The sequence below is a fragment of the Enhydra lutris genome, unplaced genomic scaffold (assembly GCF_002288905.1).
Source record: "Enhydra lutris kenyoni isolate GAN:26980312 unplaced genomic scaffold, ASM228890v2 scaffoldscaffold5, whole genome shotgun sequence".
NCBI classification, from domain to species: Eukaryota; Metazoa; Chordata; class Mammalia; order Carnivora; family Mustelidae; genus Enhydra; species Enhydra lutris.
The window spans coordinates 1,377,195-1,397,852 of NW_019154089.1; the positions used below are offsets into that span (position 1 = coordinate 1,377,195).

The following is a 20,658-nucleotide window of genomic DNA, read 5'->3' on the forward strand; positions in this document are numbered from 1 at the left end:
TCTCTCTCACACACACACACACACACACACACACACACACACACACACACACACACGGATGGATGGATGCTGGGTTTGTCTCCAGCCCCGTGTGTACCCGCAAGTACCCCTGCCATCCGGGCGGGGGAAAGGAGAGAACAGGCTGAAGGCTCTCAGGTCACCAGGAGGTCAGGCTCCCAGCAGCAGGGCAGCAGAGGGGAGCGGAAGGCACCCCTAGGGAGGGGAATTGGGCATACAGCTCCACAGGGAGCCTGCCTCTAAGTACTTCTCCGTCAGCAGGAGAGCAGCAGGGGTGAGCTGGCAACAGAAGATACGAGAGGTACTAGATACAGGGAGAGACTCGAGACAGGAGAGACGTACAGGGACTCAGAGACGTGGGAGGATGACAAGACAGAGACACAGAAGAACGTCAGAGACCAACAGAGACCATCAGTAGAGAGATTCAGGGACAGTGAGCCAGAAGTGGTTAGAAACAGACGTGCTGGAGCAGGTCTGGCCAGGGCTGGAGCCCGCTGGGGGATGGGGCGGCCACTAGCCCAGGGAGTGGAAGGTGAGGCGCCAGGGCTTTAGAGAGGACCCGTACCCTGGGTAGCGGGTGGGGGGCACCTTGGTGAGATTCAGGTGAATAGCTTTAAAATTAGCAACACCAGCTGCCATTTAACTGACTGCTTATGATGAGCCGGGCCCTTCTCTAGAGTGATCTCATTTCATCCTCAGGCAACTTTATGGAAGAGAGACCATTACTGTCCCCATTTCTCAGATGAGGGGACTAAGGTCTCATCATGTGTTCAGCCCACAGCCATCCCCACCCCAGCTAGGCCCTCCTGCACACAGAGGGGATGGCCTCCCACTTCCACAAGCAGAGGCCAAATTGCAAGTGGTGAGGGGCTTCCACCTTCAGGCTTGCGTGCTGAGGGGTAGGCCCAGGAGCCATGGCCGGGCTGTGGGCTGGCACACTAAAAAGGTCCAGGCTGGCTGAGTCACAGCAACCCCCTCTGGGCTGGCACTGGAGCCATCCACCCCACACCTGTAGGCATGCCAATGAGGGCTGGCCGAGGCCATCTGCAGCCTGTGTGCTGCCAGCAGCAGGGCGGGGGCAGGCAGGGGCCTCCTGCCTGGGTGCCCCCTGCTGGCCAGGCTTCCCACCCAGCCGTCCCCCAGGAAGACCCTCCCTGCCCATTGCAGGACCTAGAGGTGCTGCAGTTTGCCTTGTGCGGGGGTGGGGGGTGGAGGATGAGGGTGCCCCTGGCAGCAAGGCCTCCCCCCACTCCCTGCTGGACGCCCCCCTTCGGCAGAACCGCCTGGAGAGATCACAGGCAGCCACATGAAAGGGAATTTTTCCCAGGCAGAGCGGGAGTTGAAAGCTGCCTCCCACCACCCCCGCCTGCCCCCACTGTGCCAGGCCAGGCTGCCGGGCTCCTGGTGCTCCAAGGGAGCTTGTGACACTGGGAAGGGGGTGGGGGTCGGAGCCCCCACCCCATATGGGCTGCTTTTTCTCCTCCAGAGAACAACAGCAGAGGCAGACCATCTTCCCCAGACCACTGCCCACTCCCCTTCACAAGCTGCCCCTTCCCTAACCCCAAAAAGCCCTCACCCACCTGAAGGAAGGCCCCTACCATTGTCAGGAAGTCCTTCTTCCCGTCTAGCTTCCATCTCAGCCAGGCTCCGGGGCAGCTGGGTGGGAAGAATGTCTGCCCGTCAAGTAGATGATGGGTCTCAGCCTGCAGACCGGCCTCTGTGATGTGCAGGGGTGGGGGCCACGCAGCTGTCACCCCTTCCTGTTCAGGCTGCCTTGACCTAGACCATGTGGCTCTGTGGTGATTTCCCCAGACATCTGGCCCCCGAGGTCGCAGACGACCTTGCGCCAACAAACTTTCTGGGGGTGGGGAAAGTCGCTCAAGAACTGGAGCCAAGGATACCCCCCCACACTGCCCCAGCTTCAGTCCAGCCGCCCTCAGGCCCAAAGAGGGGTATGGCAGGGTAGGGGTGTTTCTGTGTGCATTCTGGGCACAGTCAGGCCCCCACAAATCGGGGTTAAAACTGTTCCCTGGGGATCACCTCAGTGGTTGGGGGAGTAACAGATCCCTGCAAGAAAGCAAGCAAGCGATCGAACAGGCAGCTCTGGTCCTGCTGGCTGCTCCGTACTGGCCAGGCCCTGCTGACTTAGGTAAATAGAGGAGGTGGCCCCAGGTAAGTGAAGGTCCCTGGAGGTCTGGGTTCTGAGGTAGGGGGTATAATCAGGCAGGCGAGAATGTTCCAGAACCAGCCATTTCCAGATTAACAGCACTTCTACCATGCCAGCTGGGCTGGCTGTTCCTGCTTGACCCCCTTTCAGGATCTGCCAGGCCCGAACTCCCCAAGAGATCCCAGACTCTCCATGTCCCGGGGCCATCCTTCTTCCTTTCCCAGGTGGCTCCACATCACCCCTGCCCAGCAACAGCCCCCAAGCCAGCCCCCCAAACCGGAGAGCAAGAAGCCAGCGGTGGTGCTTCGTGACACAAACATGCATTTGTTTTATTCACAAAACAGCCTGGTTTCCTAAAACAATACAAACAGCATGTTCATCAGCAGGAAGCTGGCCGTGGGCAAGGGGGCCCAGGCAGCAGGGGGCCCCCCGGGGCACCCACACCCACCGGCAGGGGGCCACGCGAAGAAGCCCTTTCTTCTGTGGCCATCAGCAAGACCAGAAAAAAAGGACTTATTTTCTCTAAGGGCAGTAGCCAGGATCAGAAATATCGAGACATGGGCTCCCCAGATCTCAACGGAGAAAGGAACTGAATTTTCATTTCCGCAAAATCATCGTCGGGGTGGGGATCCCTTCTGGGGACCGGGAGTACAGCGTAGGCAGCCTGGGAGTGGGTGGGCTGCCCCCACCCCCGCACCTCCCCCCCCCCCCCCCGCAACGAGCTCCTGGCTGCAGCTCTGCACGCGTGGATGGATACAGAGGGACTTCGGTACGGCGCCATCGACATTCTCTTTATAAACGTGAGTGGATTCTCCAGGCAAACTATGCACTATTTCATGGTCGGAAAGAATCAAAGGAAGTTTAAATGAGGGTGGAGTTAAACTGTGCTAAATTACAGTAGTGCTTATTAGTAACTAGATTTCAAAAGGTTACAGAAAATTTACATTCTCTACACAAAAACCGCATCTCCTGCACAGACAACATCGACATCGACACAGGAAGGAAACTGATTGTCCATTCTTTGCCCAGGAAGTCTTGGTACTTTATAGGTTCGTCTCTACCTCTTTTTTGTTGTTGTTGTTGTTGTTCTTCCGAAAAAGCAGTTAAAATTTTTTTTTTCCTTTTTCTTTTTATACTAGGGACGTGGAGATGTTAAAACGACAACAAAAAATATATATATAAAAACAGGAATGAAATCTGTGAGAGAATATTTTTGGTTCTAAAGACGGGTGCATCCATTTGTCTTCGCCCGAATCCCTTGCCGGAGACCACACGAGCAGTGACATTGCACGGAGAGGGCAGCTTTGGGTTCCCGCCGCCGTCACTGAAACCACCGGAAGGCAGCTCCCGTCGGAAGCATCACCTTCTGGCGGGGGCGGGAGACAAAAACAAGGAGAGAGTTCAGTCAGGGTCCGGCGGGACCTGGTGCAAAGACGCTCCCCCGTGGACGGCCTCATGGCGGAGGGACGGGCCTGGAGTAAAAGGCAGCCACCCCATGGAGGTCCTGCCATCCTGACCGGGCCAGAGAAGAAGGCTTGGCCCGCGGGGCTGCTGGAGGGCCCGGAGCACCCTGAGGCCACCTGAGCCACTGTGTCCAGGAACCCTGCTTCCAAACAGGAAAACCCAATCCCCTGGTCCAAAGGCCACGAGCGCCAGGTGGCTATGGTGCATCAGGGGGCTGTGTGCGTGGTTCTGTTGAATTAGCAGGGAGCGTGCGCACTGGAGGCCTGTATGGATGTGCGCCTTGAGCTGTGCTACAGTGGGTAGTAGTGTGTGCAGCCGGGGTGGTGAGGAAGGATATTGGCTGTGTTAAGTAAGAGGCTACATCTATAGCTAAGACTGGACTGGGCGGGGAGGGGTGTGTCTGTGTGTGTGTGTCCACATGAGATGTCAGCGGGTGCCTTTGTGTGCATATAGGTGTGTTCTCTGGGCAGAAGAGCAGATATATGAGGTCTGGGGCCTGCGGGTGGGTAGCAGCCACAGCTGGGATGTCATTATTATTTTCCAACCATTCTGAACATTTGCGTCCGGCCCACTCATAGAGGGGCGGGGCCGGGGCTGGGACAGCAGGCTGAAAAGATGCTTTTGTACCCAGGCCTGGCACCACCACTAGACTGCCACGGCTGGGGGCACAGGGACAAGCTCTGCCATGAGGGTGGAGAGAAAGCAGCATGGGAACCCTTCTGCCTGTTCTAAGCCCCTTCCTGTTTGGGCTGCCTTGGCCTTGACCGTGTGGCTATGTGGTGATTTCCCCACAAAGCCAATCATGCCAAAGTGGACAGGCCTGGCCCATACCCCAGGATCACAGCCACCCCCTCACCCTAGGCCCACAGGACCCCTGGCCGTTTTACCTACGCAGCCAGACTGACCTTGAGGCCCCCCCAAAACCCGATTTCTGTCAATGACATACCTAGACACAGGGTTCTTCCTGGCCTCAGGCCAATGAGCACCAGGGTGGCCTTAGGGGAAAGGCTGGGCTCTGAAGGGGTGAGTGAAGGGCTTACCCTTAAAAGCCACATGGTCCACAGGACAGAACCCTTCAAGTGGGACAAGGGAGAGCCCCAGAATCTCAGGGCACGGACTGAAAGCTTTAGGACACATCTGAGAGTCAGATACTTGGACCTATAAGGAAACCTCAATGGCTGGCCCAAAACTCCAGGAAGGGGTTCAGAATCCCCAGGCCTGGCTGCAAAGGCCAGGCCCCCACCTGGAACCTGCTGCCTGCCTTGTGAACTACGACCTACTGAGATCTCAAGATGTGGCTCTGACTTTCTGGGTGGTGAACTGGTGTCTGGGAGCCTGTTCCAGAACCCCTGGGCCCAGGGGTCGACTGGCTGAGCGGCCCCCAGACACTGGCCCAGGCAGGAAAAGTAGGGCCGGGGGTGGGGCGGGGCTGGGTTCAGACTGCCGGCCAGACACAGGAGCCCACACACCTCCCTCTAAGGCGTCGTTACCTCCAGAGCAGCGGAAGGCTTCTTTTTGAGTTCCTCACATTTTCTGAATTTGCAAATCTGATGGCCAGTCTTTCGGTTCCTACAACTGCTGCACTGCTCGCAGTTGATGCGTCGCCGGCAGGGCGCGCACATGCCGCAGCGTTTCCGCTTCTTCTTGCCCGAGCTGATGGCGGAGGCCAGCTCTCCCTGCATGGGGTACTCGGCCAGGCCGGCCATGTGCAGCGCGCTCTCGGCCAGGAACACGCCGGCCGGGGTCATGATGAAGAGGCCCGGGTTGATGGGGAAGGCGCCCAGGTAGGGGAAGTCGGACTGGCCGTTGAGGGCCTCAGCACCTGCCACAGCCTCCATGTCGGGCAGGCCCGCACCCGCCTCGCTCATCAGCGGAAGGTGCTCCTGCACCACGCGCTTCAGCATCTCCGTGGACTGCGCGAACTGCTGCAGCGTCAGCTGTCCCTCGGCTGCCAGCTCCGTGGCCCGTTCTGCCTTGCTCAGCAGGCTGGCCACAGCACCACTTTTGTGCTTTGAGGTAGGGTTGCTTTTGTCCACGGCCATGGCCGCCGCCAGGTCGTGCCCATTGGCCAACAGGGAGGCGGCCGCGGCAGCGGCGGCAGCCTTCTCAGCGGCCTCGCTGCCCATCATGCTGCCGCCGCTGCCACCACTGCCCCCAAAGGAGGAGTAGTGGGAGAGAGGGCGGGAGCGGCGCAGGCTCTTGTTGAGGGGTTCGCTGATGATGCCGCTCTTGTTCCGACGCTCGGGGGGCGGCGCGTCCTCCGCGGCCACTGAGGCTGGTGCGGCTGCGGCCACCGCTGTGCTCTTGTCGGCCCCTCCTGCCTTGGGGCCGCTGCTGCCACCGGTGTTGCTGCTGCTGCTGCCACCACTGTCCTGGGGGCTACTGCCAAGGCTCGACATGGTGGGGCCGAGGCCCAGAGCCCACTGCTGGGGGCGGGGGGCTGCCAACTGCGGGGGGGGGGGGGGGCCGCGGTCGGGGGCCGGCCCGGCTGCCCACAACTGAGATGCCTGGTGGGCCCTGCTGCTCAGGGCAGGCACATGGTCAGCTGTCCACGTGGAGGGTCTTCACTCTGTCAGGACAAGAGGGCACAGGGTCAGGGTGGAGGTAAGCATCTCCTTCCCCCACATCCCCACCAGGACTAGCCACAATATTGCCATTTTAACAGATGCAAGCCCTGCTGGGCATTTATCACGCGCTGGACCCAACATGGTTAGGTATTTTTTACATGTACTGGTTTTTTTTTTTCCCCCAAGATTTTATTTAGAGAGACAGAAGGAGACAGAGAGAAAGCGAGCGAGCATGAGCGGAGAGAGGAGCACAGGGAGAGGGACGAGCTGAGCACGGGGCCCCATGTGGGGCTCGATCCCACAACCCTGAGATCATGACCTGAGCTAAACTCCAGTCAAACGCTTAACTGACTGAGCCACCCAGATGCCCCTCTCTGTACTATTTCAGTTAAGACTCACAAGCACGGGGCGCCTGGGTGGCTCAGTGGGTTAAAGCCTCTGCCTTCGGCTCAGGTCATGATCTCAGGGTCCTGGGATTGAGCCCCGCATCGGGCTCTCTGCTCAGTGGGGAGCTTGCTTCCTCCTCTCTCTCTGCCTGCCTCTCTGCCTACTTGTGATCTCTCTCTGTCAAATGAAATCTTAAAAAAAAGACTCACAAGCACATTTCGTAGTAGTGGCTATTTTACACAAGGGTTAGAACTGGCCATGAATATACAGTTACCAAGTGTCATGGCAGAGGCTCAGCTCGGATCTGTACAGCTCAGATCTCTGGCCAGTTCTTCCTGGGCTGGAGGGGTAGGAAAGAACTGGAAATGTCTGTTAACCTCAGAAGGTTACAGAGTCACCTTCCGCTTCCTAATCTTCCTTCTCTGACCCATCTACAAAAGGATTTGGTACAGCCTCTGCAAAGTTTGAAGGTGTAGACCAGAAATCAATGCCTGGGTGGCTCAGTTGGGGGCGGTGGGGGCGGGGTCTGACTCTTGATTTCGGCTTAGGTCACGCTCTCAGGATCCTGGGATACAGCCCTGCCGGGCTCTGCGCTCAGCAGAGAGGCTGCTTGAGAGTCTCTCCCTTTGCCCCTCCGCCTGCTTGTGCTCCTACTATGCGTGCTCGCTCTCTAAAGTAAATAAATAAATCTTAAAAAAAAAAAAGTAGTCTGGGAAGCTGCTCTCAGGCTCTCATTTGTCAATTCCTAAATACATATGGATTATCTCAAGGCTCTGACAAGTCCTGCAAGGAAAGGAAACTGACTTTAAGAGGTTGCCAAATAGAGCACAGAATCCTTATTTCAAGGAGCATGTATCCTCCTGATAGAGGGCAGGCAGCACTGTGCCACAGGATAAGCCATCTCCTGTAAGAGTAGGGGGACATGCTGTGCACATATTGACACACGCTTCCTCCTCACTCTCAAAAACAGTCATCACTACCTCAGACCCCACTCTTGTCTCTACTCAGGCTTCCCTGCTGTGCTTCAGCCTGGCTCCCAGATGGGTCTGGGATGAGGTCCCAGTGAGAGCCCAGGGGCAGGCTGTGGGCAGGAGGGGCCTCTGGCTGGTGCAGGCTGGGAATGAGAGTGGGTGTTACCCTCCAGGGAACAGAGTCTATTCTTTGGCCACAACCACATTTCTGAGGTGCCCCTTCCTAGGACAAGCATGCTCTGCTCAAGCCCCAGGATTAAGGGCTCCTTGGCCAGGCTCCTTGGCCAAGAACTCTGGAAGGAACTGTCCAGAAGGAGTGGAGTGGCAGATTCCTCATCAGTCCTGGCTCTCTAAGGTCCCTTCCCTGCCTGCCTGCCTGCTGTGGCCCAGCAACCCTGGGGGGGAGGGGGAGAAGACTGGAGAAGAGGGCCCAGATTGAGCAGCTGGTGGCTCAAGGGGGAGGTGCACATCTGGCTGGGCCTGTCCCGCCCTAGCCTTGGGGGCGGCACACATACATCTTTGTCCCCAGGCAACCCCACCATCCCCCAAGTCACAGGACTCAGCCAGGGCCTGGTCCCTGGGAGGTCATGTAGTCCAACCTTCTGCACTTCCAGAGGAGGAAACTGAGGCCCTGAGCCGTCAGGGCTCCCTGCTCTGGGATTGCTAAGGAGTGGCCACAAGGAGAAGCAAGTGTAGGAGAAGGAAAAGCTCCATCTGAGTGAGACAAAGATGGCAGGCTTCAGCAGAGAGCCAGATGCTCCCTGCCTTTCCCTAGAGGGCAATGGCCCCATGTACACCCCTTCCTAGTGAAGGTAGATGGGTGGTAAGGAAGGGTGGACCAGCTGGCATATTCCCAGGTCAAACCCAGGAGGACCTGGCAGGGTGTCAGGCTGGGCTGGGGGTACTACAGAGGTCAGTGTTGTACTAAGAGGAAGAGGCTCATGTAAGATAGCTATGCTCCGTCTCACCTGCTAATGCCTAAGCCCAGGGTGGCTCTTGAGACCCTCCTTCAGAAATCAGCACCCTTCTAGACAGCAGTGATCCTGGCTAGGTGTCGGAGACTAAGGCCAACAACCGTCACCCCATCTGAGCTCAAATACTCTGTCCTGGAGCACAGGGTGCCCGCAGGCCCAGACCCGGTGAGCAAAGACAGGAGAAGGCAGGAGCCCTTGGGTTGGAGAGGTGGGAGAGGGGCGGGGAGGGGAGCAGCTTGCGCCCTAGCCCCCCTCTGTGTCCCCGCCTCTGTGGCCTGCTGGCTGGTGGCAGAAATCGATAGCTGCATTAACGCCGCTCTTGCTCTCCTCCCTCCCCCCTCCCGGCTCCGGGATCTGGCTGGGTGTGCAGGGCGGGCAGGTCAATTAGAAGTCAGCTCCCTCCAACACGGGGACTGTGGGGACTGCGTTCAGGGCCGGAGCTCTGGCTCAGTCTATCTGCTTTTGTCTCCATCCTGAGTCTTGTAGTAGGGACCAAACCTCATATTCTGTTTAGCTCTGGCCCTTCTTTGAATCTCTCCGATCGTTTCTTTTCTTTTCTTTTTCTTTTTCTGTCCTTCCTCAGGAACTTCCCTCTCCCAGCCCCTCAGGGTCCTGGGACCTACTGAGCTATGGAGCAGAGGACGTGATATGTCATCAAACAGGTGTTGCAGGCAGACGCTGGTTTCCCAGCTGCAGAAGGTGGGGAGTAAACAAGGGGGACTGGCACCCAGGTGAACTTCTGTCTTCAAACCCCAGAGTGGGGCAGATACCAACATCTATTTAGTCCCAAGGCCCGGTCTCTAAGCTTGTTCCAAATTTGCCCCTATATCTGGCTCATCTTTCTCCTTTAGACCCTGGGAAAAGCTGATGATCTGGTCCCAGTGGACCAGTGACCACAGGGTTTGTTTGCCCTACTCAAGGTAGGGAAGGACATAAGACCTTCTTTCTCCCAGGCGCCAGCCCTCTACTGCAAGGCACACAGCAGCCCCCTCCCAAACCAGGAAGGGCCTGGCAGTGCCCAGGCAGCAGGGGAGGAGCTGGGGTTGCGTTGAAGCGGAGCGGGAATGAGCGGGAGGGAAAGCTGGCGGGCAGGCGGGCGGCGGCGGGCGCATCCATCATCGGCCCTGCCAGGAACGCATCCAGCCCCCAAAAAGAAATACTGCGCCTGAGGAGGGACAACAAAGGGCTCCGTTTCATCAGCAATGCGGAGCCAGCGCCCCGCCGCCCTGCCAGCCGCGGTCAGCCCACAAAGGACCCCTTTGTCCATGCAGGAGCCGGGCCGGCCGGGAGCTGGGACCAGGGGCTGACGGGCGGGGACAGAGCAGAGGGAGGGGGGTTGAAGGGGGAACCAGTCCTGAGAGCTGGGGGGCAGAGGGGGACACGACGGCAGAAGAACAGAGACAGGTGGTGCAGATAGAGGATCATGAGACAGAGAACTTGAGGGGCGGGTCAGAGAAAGAGGGACTTGGAGAGGACAGGGCAAAGGGTCAAGGTTAGAGAACAGAGCCTCACGGAAGCAGAAAACAGAGGGACTGGGCTCAGAGAGATCCAAGGCTCCTAGCCCAGCTTGGAGACTTGAGGGTCTGACAGACATGGAAATAGCGCCGAGGAGAATCCTAGACTCAGGGGCCTGGGGACCAAGAGAAAGCAGTTGGACATGCCCATGGCTCTGAGAGGAAGGCAGGGGCCAGGTGGACCCCAGCCCACTCTGGCCCAAGGCTGCAAAGCAGAGACTGATAGGGAGGAGGCTGAGGGTCAATGGGTTCTTGGCCTCAGGGCCTGGCCTCGGGCCCCAACCTCCTATGGGCGCTAGCTCCCTGGCTAAGATGAGAAGACAGGTAGGCAAAGCTGGAGCCACTCTCCTGACACTGGGACCATCCCCCTGCCTCCCAGGTTCAAGCCAGCCGCAGAAGACACAGAGCCACCCCTCTCCAACCAGCTCCCAGCACCAAGTGACCTCAGAGTTCCATTAACTAAGTAAACCTATCAGTAAGCATTTAGTGAGCACTGACTGTATCCTCCTGCCCTGTGCTCCTAAGCTTTACATGGAAACCTGGGAAATAGAAACTATTAAGCAAGGGCGCCTGGGTGGCTCAGTGGGTTAAGCCTCTGCCTTCAGCTCAGGTCATGATCCCAGGGTCCTAGGATCGAGCCCCGAATTGGGGCTCCCTCTCCCTCTGCCTGCTGCTCTGCCTACTTCTGCTCTCTCACTCTGTCAAACCAATAAATAAATAAATATATTAAGAAGAAAGGAAAAAAGAGAACTATTAAGCGGTTTCACAGGCGAGGAAATTGAGGCTCAAAGAAGATAAAACTGTCAGGCCAAGGTCAAATGACTGGTTAGAATTTGAACCCAGAGCCCAAGTATGAGTCACTCTGCTGTGTGACCACCTTTGCTCTACCTATGCAACTGACAAAGAAGCCCAGGACACGGTGACCCATCTGTCCCAAGACTGCCCCCCCACCGGGTTGTTACCGTGCCTGTCACCTTTATGTGGATGGGGGGCAAGTTGTCACAGACCCCAGGGGAGTGTCTTCACCTGGGGGGCTTGGAGATGCCCAGGCAGGAACCCGGAATGCTGGGCCAGCGACGTCATAATACCAGCTGTCAATGAGGTCACCACAGGTGATGGTAATGCCCTCACTCCACCCTGAGCCCCAGGGGAACCAGGACACACCCCCCAGACAGAGCCTGAGCTCTTCAGGCCAGACAGCAGTGGGGGAAGAGGCCTGGGGGTGGGGGGGAGGGATGGTGCTGGGGGAAGCAGTGGGGGAAGAGGCCTGGGGGTGGGGGGTAGGGATGTCCGCACACAGACATGCACACAGGTGGCCCACAGTGAGATGTTCTAGATGTTCAGTTGCACCCGTCCCCTCCTCCTGATTAACCAACAGCAGCCCCATGCCCTGCAGTACTGGGGAGACAGTGGAGGATTTGGACTGGGCACTGCCCAGGAAGGAGCACACAAGGGCTGGGCCAATGGTCACATGAACCAATATGAAATGAGCGCGGGAAGGCGACCAAATGGAGCACTGGAGGCCTTTCTGAAAGAAGGAACTGCTAGCCTGTGACTTAAAGAGGAGGGGAGGTTACCAAAGGGGACATGAGCCTGAAATAGTTCTTAAGAAAAGAGGAAGAGGGGGCGCCTGGGTGGCTCAGTGGGTTGAGCCGCTGCCTTCAGCTCAGGTCATGATCCCAGGGTCCTGGGATCGAGCCCCGCATCAGGCTCTCTGCTCAGCAGGGAGCCTGCTTCCTACTCTCTCTCTCTGCCTACTTGTGATCTCTGTCTGTCAAATAAATAAATAATATCTTAAAAAAAAAAAAAAAGAAAAGAAAAGAGGAAGAGGGGAGCCCGGCCGGCTCAGTTGGGAGAGCACGCAGTGGAACGTGGGACTTTTGATCTCAGGGTGGGGAGTTTGAGCCCCACGTTGAGGGTAGAGTTTACTTTAAAAAAAAAAAATGGGGAAGAGGGTGTGAGGTATGGTCGTGAGGCTGGCAGGGTCCCAAGTGGGCAGGGCATTGAGGCCAAGGGTAGGATTTTTTTAAAACAGCTTTACTGAGGCATGGTTTACACACTATAAAATTTATCCATTTATAAGCGTACAATTCAATGATTTTTAATAAGTTTACAGAGTTGTGCTACATCACCACCATAGCCAAGGGCAGGGTCTGAGCAAGGTGCCATCCCTCTCTTGCTCCTTCGCTGGCTAGAACAAACTTCCAGCCGTCCTTCCTGCTGAGGGAAGGTTTCCTGGAGGAAGGTGCATTCCAGTGGGTCCTTGAGGATCCCAAGCCAGCGGCCTAGCACGGCACACCATTCTGCCATTGTCCGGGTGGGCCAGCACTGCCAACTTGCACACTCCATCTAGCTCTTCACACACCTCCCTAACTTCCCTGTGCACTTTTTTTTTTTTTAAGATTTTATTTACTTATTTGACAGAGAGAGAGAGATCACAAGTAGGCAGAGAGGCAGGTGGGGGGAGAGGGGGAAGCAGGCTCCCCACAGAGCAGGTAGCCCGACGCAGGGCTTGATCCTAGGATCCTGAGATCATGACCTGAGCCTAAGGCAGAGGCTTCACCCAGTGAGCCACCCAGGCGCCCCTCCCTGTGCACTTCTGACATTCCTGTTACACCCTCTTCATGACCCTACACCCACAATGGTGGCTGGTCTTCTTGGCCTCCAAGGGAGTTGAGATGGACAGACGGATGGTGGGCAAGCCAGTGGTGATGAAGAGAACAGACCACAGGCTCTGGTGCCTGAACTGAGCTGAGGCTGAGCAAGCTGGGGAGGCGGGGGGTGGGGGCGTCATCTCTGATTTCCATGATTCAGCCTAGGGACTTTCCAGAAGGGGAAAGAAGCTCCACTCAGGCCCAAGGCGATGCACATGGAGACATTGCTCTTGGAAATGGGAGAAAGACAGTCCTTACCCGAAAGCACAGGGCACATCTCCAACTACAGATGAACACACAGGAGCACACACTGACCACTACTAATACCCAGTAGATGGCCTGGGGCAAGGCCTGCCCTCAACACTATTAGAATCTCCCTAAGACAGAACAGGGGGCTAGAATCCCACTTCCCTGACCCTCTTAGAACCCTCCACCTAAGGCAGACACAACCCTATTGCCTGAAGAAGGAAACATGCTAAAGAAAAACCCAGGAGTCCATGGGGCTCTATTCTCCCTTACAGAGCTCCCAAAAAACAGTTGGAGGGGGTCAGCCCATGTTATGGAAAGGAACACTGAGGCCCCAGCCAGGAGGTATGCCCCAACCTGGGGCCCTAGGGAGTGATCTGGGACACCTCTGATAAAGACAAAAGCTTCCCCACCAGGCACCTCAGTCAGGCCAGGTTCCCTCTCTACAATAGTCAAAGGATCAGGAAGGCCCTTTCCTCTGGGTGACCTTGGCATATGGCCTCTGAGTCTGTTTCTCTAGATGCAACATGGAACCAGGAGGATAAGTTACTATGTTAAGGAAGGAGGACTTCCTGAGTGCCAGACGCTGGATGCCTTGTCTCACTGTATCTTCCTACACACCTTCTGAAGGAGGATGATGATTGGCCCATTTAGAGCAAGGAATTCGATAAGCAGTTGTGAGGCAGGGAAAAGGGTTGCCCTCTCCAATGGCGACCCTCTGGATCTAGGCTAATGTTTCCCAAAGTAATATCTGAGCTGACATCAACCTGGGGTCAGGGCCACGCACTAACTTAGGATCTCCCTCCTGGTGGACAGGGGAGGAAAGCTAGTTCAGAGATAATTGGGCCAAGGAATTAGAAGAGGGGGGATCTGTCCTTTCAGGGCTTGTGTGTGAGGAGCAAGGGTGTTAACAGGACAATTCAGGGGACCAGAATTCTAACATCTAGGTTTGTGGCTCCATCTCGTCTCTTCCTGTTGATCTGACTGTGCCCTTCCTTCCCCATAGTGAGCCTCAGTTTCCCATCTGTAAAATGGAGCACAGTTCTTATTCCTCACCCCATTGTGATCCCTGAGGGGTCCATGAGGAAAACAGTAGAGTCACAAGAAAAAAGACTCCAGATGGTGACCCCCTCCAACCCCACAAATCCCAGAGGACCTGAATCTGCCCATGAAGTGATTTGCAGACATGGAAACTGAAGTCTGGAGAGAAGGTTTTGAACAGGTCCTGGGGCTGAGACCCTATGAGGCCTGTTGGGGAGAGGGGCATCTAGGTCCTTCCCAGTGCTATCATCTCCCCAGAGAACATGATAATCACAGACCCTCGTGTTGCACACTCACTCTACCAGTATTGTGCTAATTTACACACATCTTCTCACTGAATTTCTTCCGTAAGTCTTTAACTAGTATTGTCACCCATGTACAGATGAGGCCACTGAGACTCAGGGAAGTCAAGTCACCTGCAGAAGGTCACAAGGTCAATAAGCAGCAAAGGCAGGATTTGAAACCAGGTCTGTGTGACTCCAAGGCCCGGCTCTCCAACACTGGCCAAGGCTCTGAGGGACCGGGAAAGGGGAATCATGGCGGGAGGTTGAGGTCCAGTTCAGCCCAGCCTAGGGGTTCTGGGGTGGGCGGCTCTTGGGCTCTGGGCAAAACATGTGACAGCACTGTTGCAGGGAAGTCTGCAGCTGTACCCTAAGGCCCAGGAAAAGAGAGGGGAAGGGGCTGCGGGTGGGCCGGACGGGCCAGGCTGGGCCAGAGCTCCGGGCATTCCGGCGGCCTCCGCAGGAAGCAGAATGGGACGGAAACCGGCTCCTGCCTCCTCCCCCAGAATCCTGTGGGCAGCCCAGCCGGGCCGCACAGAGGCCGTCTTTGTGCCTGCCCCAAGCCGCCACCCGCGTCTGGCCCGGGGTTTTGAGTTTCCTGGGGGGGGGGCGTGAGGGGCCCTGTCACTGCTAACCCTCCAGCTCCCCCTCTCAAGGGTGGTCACAGCGGTCCATAGCTGGCGGCGGAAGGGGGTGGATGGCCAGGCCTACCCCAGAGACTCTGGGGAGCCCAGAGTCTGCCCACGTCTCACACTCCCCACACTTACACACCCTGACTGGGGGCTAGTGGTGGGCAGGGACCCAGAGAGAACCTGAGAGGCCATCCCCCTGAGCCTGCCTCTCTGCCAGAACCCACAAGTCCCCCCAAAGTACCTGGAACCCCACCTCTCCCTCCATCTGGGTGTTACTGGGCCCAGGTTGGTGTACATAAAGAGGCTGGCCAGGATGGTAGGACAGTCCATCTGTCAACCGCCATTTCCCACTCTCCGGGGGCTCCCTGGACAGAGCACATCAAGGGGGAGGCCTCAGGCTCCCTTCAGCATGTCAGGGACAAAAGCCCCTTGGGTGGTATAAATGTGCTCACAGAACACTGGGCCTCAGGGAGTGAACTCTGGCTAAAGTGCATACGGTGAGGAGCACCACCACCAACTAGGAGATCTGTGTTGTGTCCACTTAAAAGGTGCGTCAGATAGTGTACACGCTACATGCACGAGTGTGTGTGTGTGTGTGTCTGCGGTGGGGGCTGTGGGTGTGCCCAGGTGTATGTGCAGACTCAGACAGCACCCTGTGGGTTGGAACACTGATGTATTCACAGGGCTTATATGCCAGTACAGGAGAAGGTCTTTGTGTGACCTCCTCATGTGTGCACGTGGAATGTGTGCTAGCTACACCCCCGGATATTAAGTACATGCCTGAGTGTGCATATGTGTATGCTACAGTGGTTTACATGAAGGCTGGATTTTTGTGGGTTCTTCTGGTCCACGAGCGTCAACACACTGTTGCCACGTGTTTACCAGTGTGTGTATGCACACACTGTTGAGTTGTATCAGGGCTTCTGGGGGTTCTGAGGTGCAAGTGTGGGGCCCAATTGGGATGCGGATGGTGCAGACAGGAACTGATGCCAGGTGCTGGGGCCCCTATGGAAACAGGAAGCTGCCCACAGGTGTGCCGGGGCTGTGGTGGGGGCTGGGCTCCACCCACGTTCAGTCTGTCCCCCTGAGAAACCAACCTAGGGTTCCATCAGCCGAAAGCCTGTCCCAGCCACGAGGGAGTCACCTTCCTTGCCTGTCTGCTGTTCAAGACGGAACAGCTCTGACCAGCGTCTACCCGCCCGCCTGGCCTGAGTATGGAAAAAACTGGAAAACAAAAGCCCCCAGACTGCAGGCCCTCCCTGCAGAGGCGTGGGGGAGGCAGCAAGAGGCAGGAGGTTGAGGAGGAAGGAGGGAGGTGTCGCCGCAGCCCCGGAACACAAAAATAATGAGGCGAGAGGGGCCATGGGGCCGAGCCGGTTGGTTCCGGAGTCGCTATCTGACCTTGACAGATGCCACAGCTGGGCGCCTGGAGAGGAGCCTCGCCACGGTGCTAGAGAACACCCTCCACCCCCTGCCACCTCCCCCAGGCCAGGTCGATGGATGTCCAGGCAGGCCCCAGCCACAGGCAGCCACCCCACCAGGCAGGAGAAGGGCGGCCTCAGAGGGCGTCCCAGTTGTGGGGGGGGGTACAGAGGCAAGGGAGTGGGGGCAGGGCACTGGAGGCAGCACTGTGGTCTCTCGAGGGCACCCCAGTCCTCAGGTGTGGCTACATTTGTACGAAACACAGAGCGTGCCATTGTGCTTGTGTCACTGTGAGGCTGAGTGTGTGTGCAGAAGGGAAGCAGAGTGTGACTGTGTGTGTGCGACAGAGACAAAGATCATACTTGTATGTGTCCTTGGGGTCACACAAGGCTGGAGAGTCAGGCTGATGTCCCTGAAATGGGTGTGGCCACACCACTCAGGGGTGGGCTCCGATCACTCCCCTGCCCCCTTCCAGAGCCACAGCTGTCCTAGAGGATGTAAGCCACGCTGGGGCCAAAGGAGGGAAGGAGGACAAAGAAAGCCACAGGACCCACCACCTCCAAGTTCTGTCACACGCATATGGAGCCGAGCCGCCCCTGCGGGCCCTTCCAGGCCTACTCTCTCTCCCACTGTGGTGGTGGTCTGCGGCCTCAGCGATGGACACCAGGCTGGGCACCACCACTCTGGGGACACCCATGCGGGCCTGGGTGTGAGCTACAGGAGGGGATGCTGGGCTGGAGGCGGATTAACAATTCCGAGCACTGGCTGCATAATTAAAAAATCATTACAGGCGGGCGGGCAGAGCTGAGTGTGAGCTCACGCTCAGAGCAGGCGGGGACACTGCCACGACGCTCCCCCTCCCACTGCCTCCCCGAGGAAAAAATCCCACCTGCTAATATAATTATGGAAAAACACAAGCACAGAAATTTGGTTTCAGCAAACAACGTGCCTGAGTGCCCAGGGCCTGCCTGGCCCTCAGCACAGTGAGCAGGCTGGTTACTCGTGCCCATAGCTCATGGCAGTGAGATGGACCCTGCTGGGTCCACACTCCAGACCCTGACCTCCACCCTCTCCCAGCTCATGAGAGAGAGAGAGAGAGGAAGAGAGAGAGAGAGAGAGAGAGAAGTAGGGGTGTAGAGAGCGCAGTTCCGCAAATCCCAAATCCTGGAGAAAATTGGTCTGTCCTAAGAGTTTACAAATAGGGAAACTAAGGCTAAGGAATCTGCATAAGGTCACTGCGTTCCTGACAAAGCTGAGGAGGAACTGGATTCCCCGGGGAGGGTGCAACACCTCAGGAGCTCAGTACCCACCCCCCCCAACCCCTTCCCCTGCATCTCCCAGCTTCCCTCTCTCATCAGCCACCACTCCGCAACCCCCCTCCCCCATCTCTAAGAGCGTCTCTCTCTCCCTGAGACTGAATGCGACTGTCCAACCATGTGCCCCAGCACCTTCGGCAGCCTCCGCACGCCGGGACCCCACCGTGGGGACGTGGGGGCGCCCCAGCCTCCCAGTTCAGGGACAGGGCGTCCTGGGCTCAGCCGGGTTAAGCCAGGCAAGCAGAGCTGGCTCCCGCCAGGAGAAACGCGGCCAGCTCTGGGGCACAGGCCCCAGAACGGCAGGAACAGCCGCCATCACCTCGGGCCTGGAGCGGGCGGCGCGGGGAGGGGAGCTGGGCCTAATTAGTCGGCCTGGGACCCGGGCGGGCGCCGGGGCGGCAGACGCCGCAGCCAGAGCCGCGCAGGCACGTCCGCGGCCGGCCGGGAGGCGGCGGGGAGCCGGGAGGACGCGGCGCCCTGAGACGCGTTGGGACGGGCGGCCTGGGAAGGACCAGGCCAAGGAGATTCCGCACCGAGCAGGCCTGCCTCCCCTCATTCCTCGGTGCCACCAGGCGCAGCAATTAGAGGCTTTCAAAGTTTGTCCTTAATTGGTTTCATTTTTGCCTCATAAATGATTCATGGCCCCGGAGGTCTGCCAGGCCGCGGGGGTCGGGGGGTGGGGGGTGGAGGGGTGGCAAGGGAAATTTGGGGAGGCTTTTGCCTGGAGCCAGGCCCCCTACCTGAGGCTGGGGAGGGGATGACAGGGACCGGGGAAGCCTTGGGCAGGTGGGATCCTCCAGCGAAAATAAAAACCCAGGCCCTCTCCTTGGGGCACTAATTAGAAACTGTAACTCCTTCTCTGCAGACCCAGCTCTGTGTCCAGGCCCAGAGCCACTGCAGCTGCTGGGGCCCTGGGAGCATGAATAATAATGTAATGATAACACAGTAACAGTGTCAACAATAATAATAACCACAGTGAACACTTAAGGAGTTCTTACTAAGTTCCAGGCATGGAGGAAAGAACAAATGCGTTATTATTATTTTTTTTTTTAACCACTCTCCCACCTCCAAGCACCGCCACAGAGAAGTATCAAGACTCCTATTTTACAGATGAAGAGACTGAGGCTTGGAGACCTTGCGGTCTGCCCTCTGACACTCTCATGCCAGAACTCCTCCCTCCCGGCTATCAGGAGTACAGGGCTCAAGGCTGGAGCGTGGGAATGCTGCCTGCCAGGTGGGTCTCGAGAGAAGTCAGGGAAGGTACCCAGGGCCTACAAAAAGACCCCAGGATGCACCACCAGCAACCACACACCCACCCAGGCCAAGTTAGCTCTGCTCCTCAAAAGGCAATGTTGGCCTTGGCTGAGCAATGTCCTCACAGGGCTTTAACTGGTCTATCTGTAAAACAGGAAAACAGGAGCCCTACAATCCCCATCTAGTAGTAACTTCGAGCTAGGCATGGAAGCAGAGATGTCACAGATCCTACCCTCAGGGAATGCCCAGTCTAGGGGAAAGATGGACAGACACACATAAGGGCTTAACAGTCTGTACAGAGGGCCCTGAGCACTCAGCCCATGCTGAGGGCCTAATGTGCAGGACAGAAGTGCCAGAAGTTCTTGGAGGTGAGGTGGGCAGACAAAGCTGCTCCCTTCTGACCTATACCCATCTTACACGTGAGGCTCAGGGAATGGGCGTGGCCTGCTTAAACCCACGTCTAGAATCAGACCTTGAAGAAATTCAGAACTACCGACCACCTCAGAGTGATGTGGGATGCAAAAATGCCCAGCTCATCCTGCCCGGGATGGTCACTTTTATTCTGAAAAACTAAGAGAGGTGAGGCTTACACAATGGACTTCCGGGCCCACCTGGACCCCCGGGGACGTCCTGAGGTAAGGTGCTTAACCCATCAGGGAGTTAATGCGGTTCGGAATGACTCCCCCTAGAGGGCCCCAGGGCTCTGGGCTGCTAGCTGTTGGCTCTTGGGGGCCTCCCCCAAGTATCACCTCCTTGCCAGTCCTCTAGCTCCTCTGCCCCAACTACGTGCACCAGATTCCCCACCAAAGAAACCCTGCTGGCCTTAGGCCCTGGCGACAGCCCAGTCCCACTGGCTCCCTGCTCTCCCACCCAGCCTGGTACCAAGGACATGCACTTCAAGTGATTACACCTCCTTGGGCCTCACCACAGCCCTCTGAGTGGGCTTATGTGATCATCCCCATTTCGCAGATGAGGGAAATATCTCAGAAAAGCGAAGGCCTGACTAAGGCCACACAGCATGGAGGAACCCAGGTCCAAACCTCTTGCAAGCCCATGTTCCTCACCTTGCTGGCCTCCTGCAGGTCAGTACCCCTGACCTGTCCTAGGGGCCCATAAGGCTTCCATTTTCCCTATTTTATAGATGGCCACCTCTTGCCCCAGCCCTGACCCTACCTCAGTCTGGACAAAGCCTGTACAGAGCCCACACTTCTCCAGACACTAGAACTTGGTCATTCTTGTGGTCAAGGGCCCTGCCATGAAGTCCTAGGAATGGGGTCCCTATGTACCCTAGGAATCCCTGGGGCATAGGACCTCCTGCCTCACACAACTGGGTCACTGCAAGGATTGGGGGGATGGTGGAGGAAGCCCCTACTTGAACACAAAGGACAACACAAATGTCTGATGGTAGGGTGGGGGGAGGAGGCACAATGGTACGGGGGCGCCAGGGTTGGTGAGCGGGCCCCCTTCTCTTCTTTGGGAACAAAGTCAACTTTAAGGCCCCTACCACCCACACTTGAGGAGGGGCTGCCTGTGGGAGCATTCCTCCCCTGGGAAGGAGCCGAAGCTTTGTACACCCCCTACACCAGCCCTGCTGGAGGACAGAGCTGAAGAGCTGGGCAAGTCACAGCTTCTCTGGGCCTCATTTGCTGTATCTGCACAAGGGACCTATACTGTCCCTTGAACCCTTTGTGCAGAAGTTTAGAGGTTTTGAAAAAAGGGATTTGTAAACAGTGGACACAACATTCAGCTG

The 20,658-nt window shown here is 57.2% G+C and overlaps 1 protein-coding gene across 1 annotated transcript in view; it reads right to left on the reverse strand.

Annotated features, from left to right (window-relative positions):
• Nucleotides 1-2,488: 2,488 nt before the first annotated feature.
• Nucleotides 2,489-20,658, reverse strand: part of LOC111141163 (CXXC finger protein 5) — a 36,140-nt gene continuing 17,970 nt past the window's right edge. The window contains exons 2-3 of the mRNA XM_022493528.1: nucleotides 5,140-6,218; nucleotides 2,489-3,551 (exon numbers count right to left, since the gene is read on the reverse strand). Of these exons, the coding sequence (XP_022349236.1) occupies nucleotides 3,507-3,551; nucleotides 5,140-6,048 (954 nt within the window). The 5' untranslated portion in view covers nucleotides 6,049-6,218 and the 3' untranslated portion in view covers nucleotides 2,489-3,506. The remainder of the gene's footprint in view (nucleotides 3,552-5,139; nucleotides 6,219-20,658) is intronic.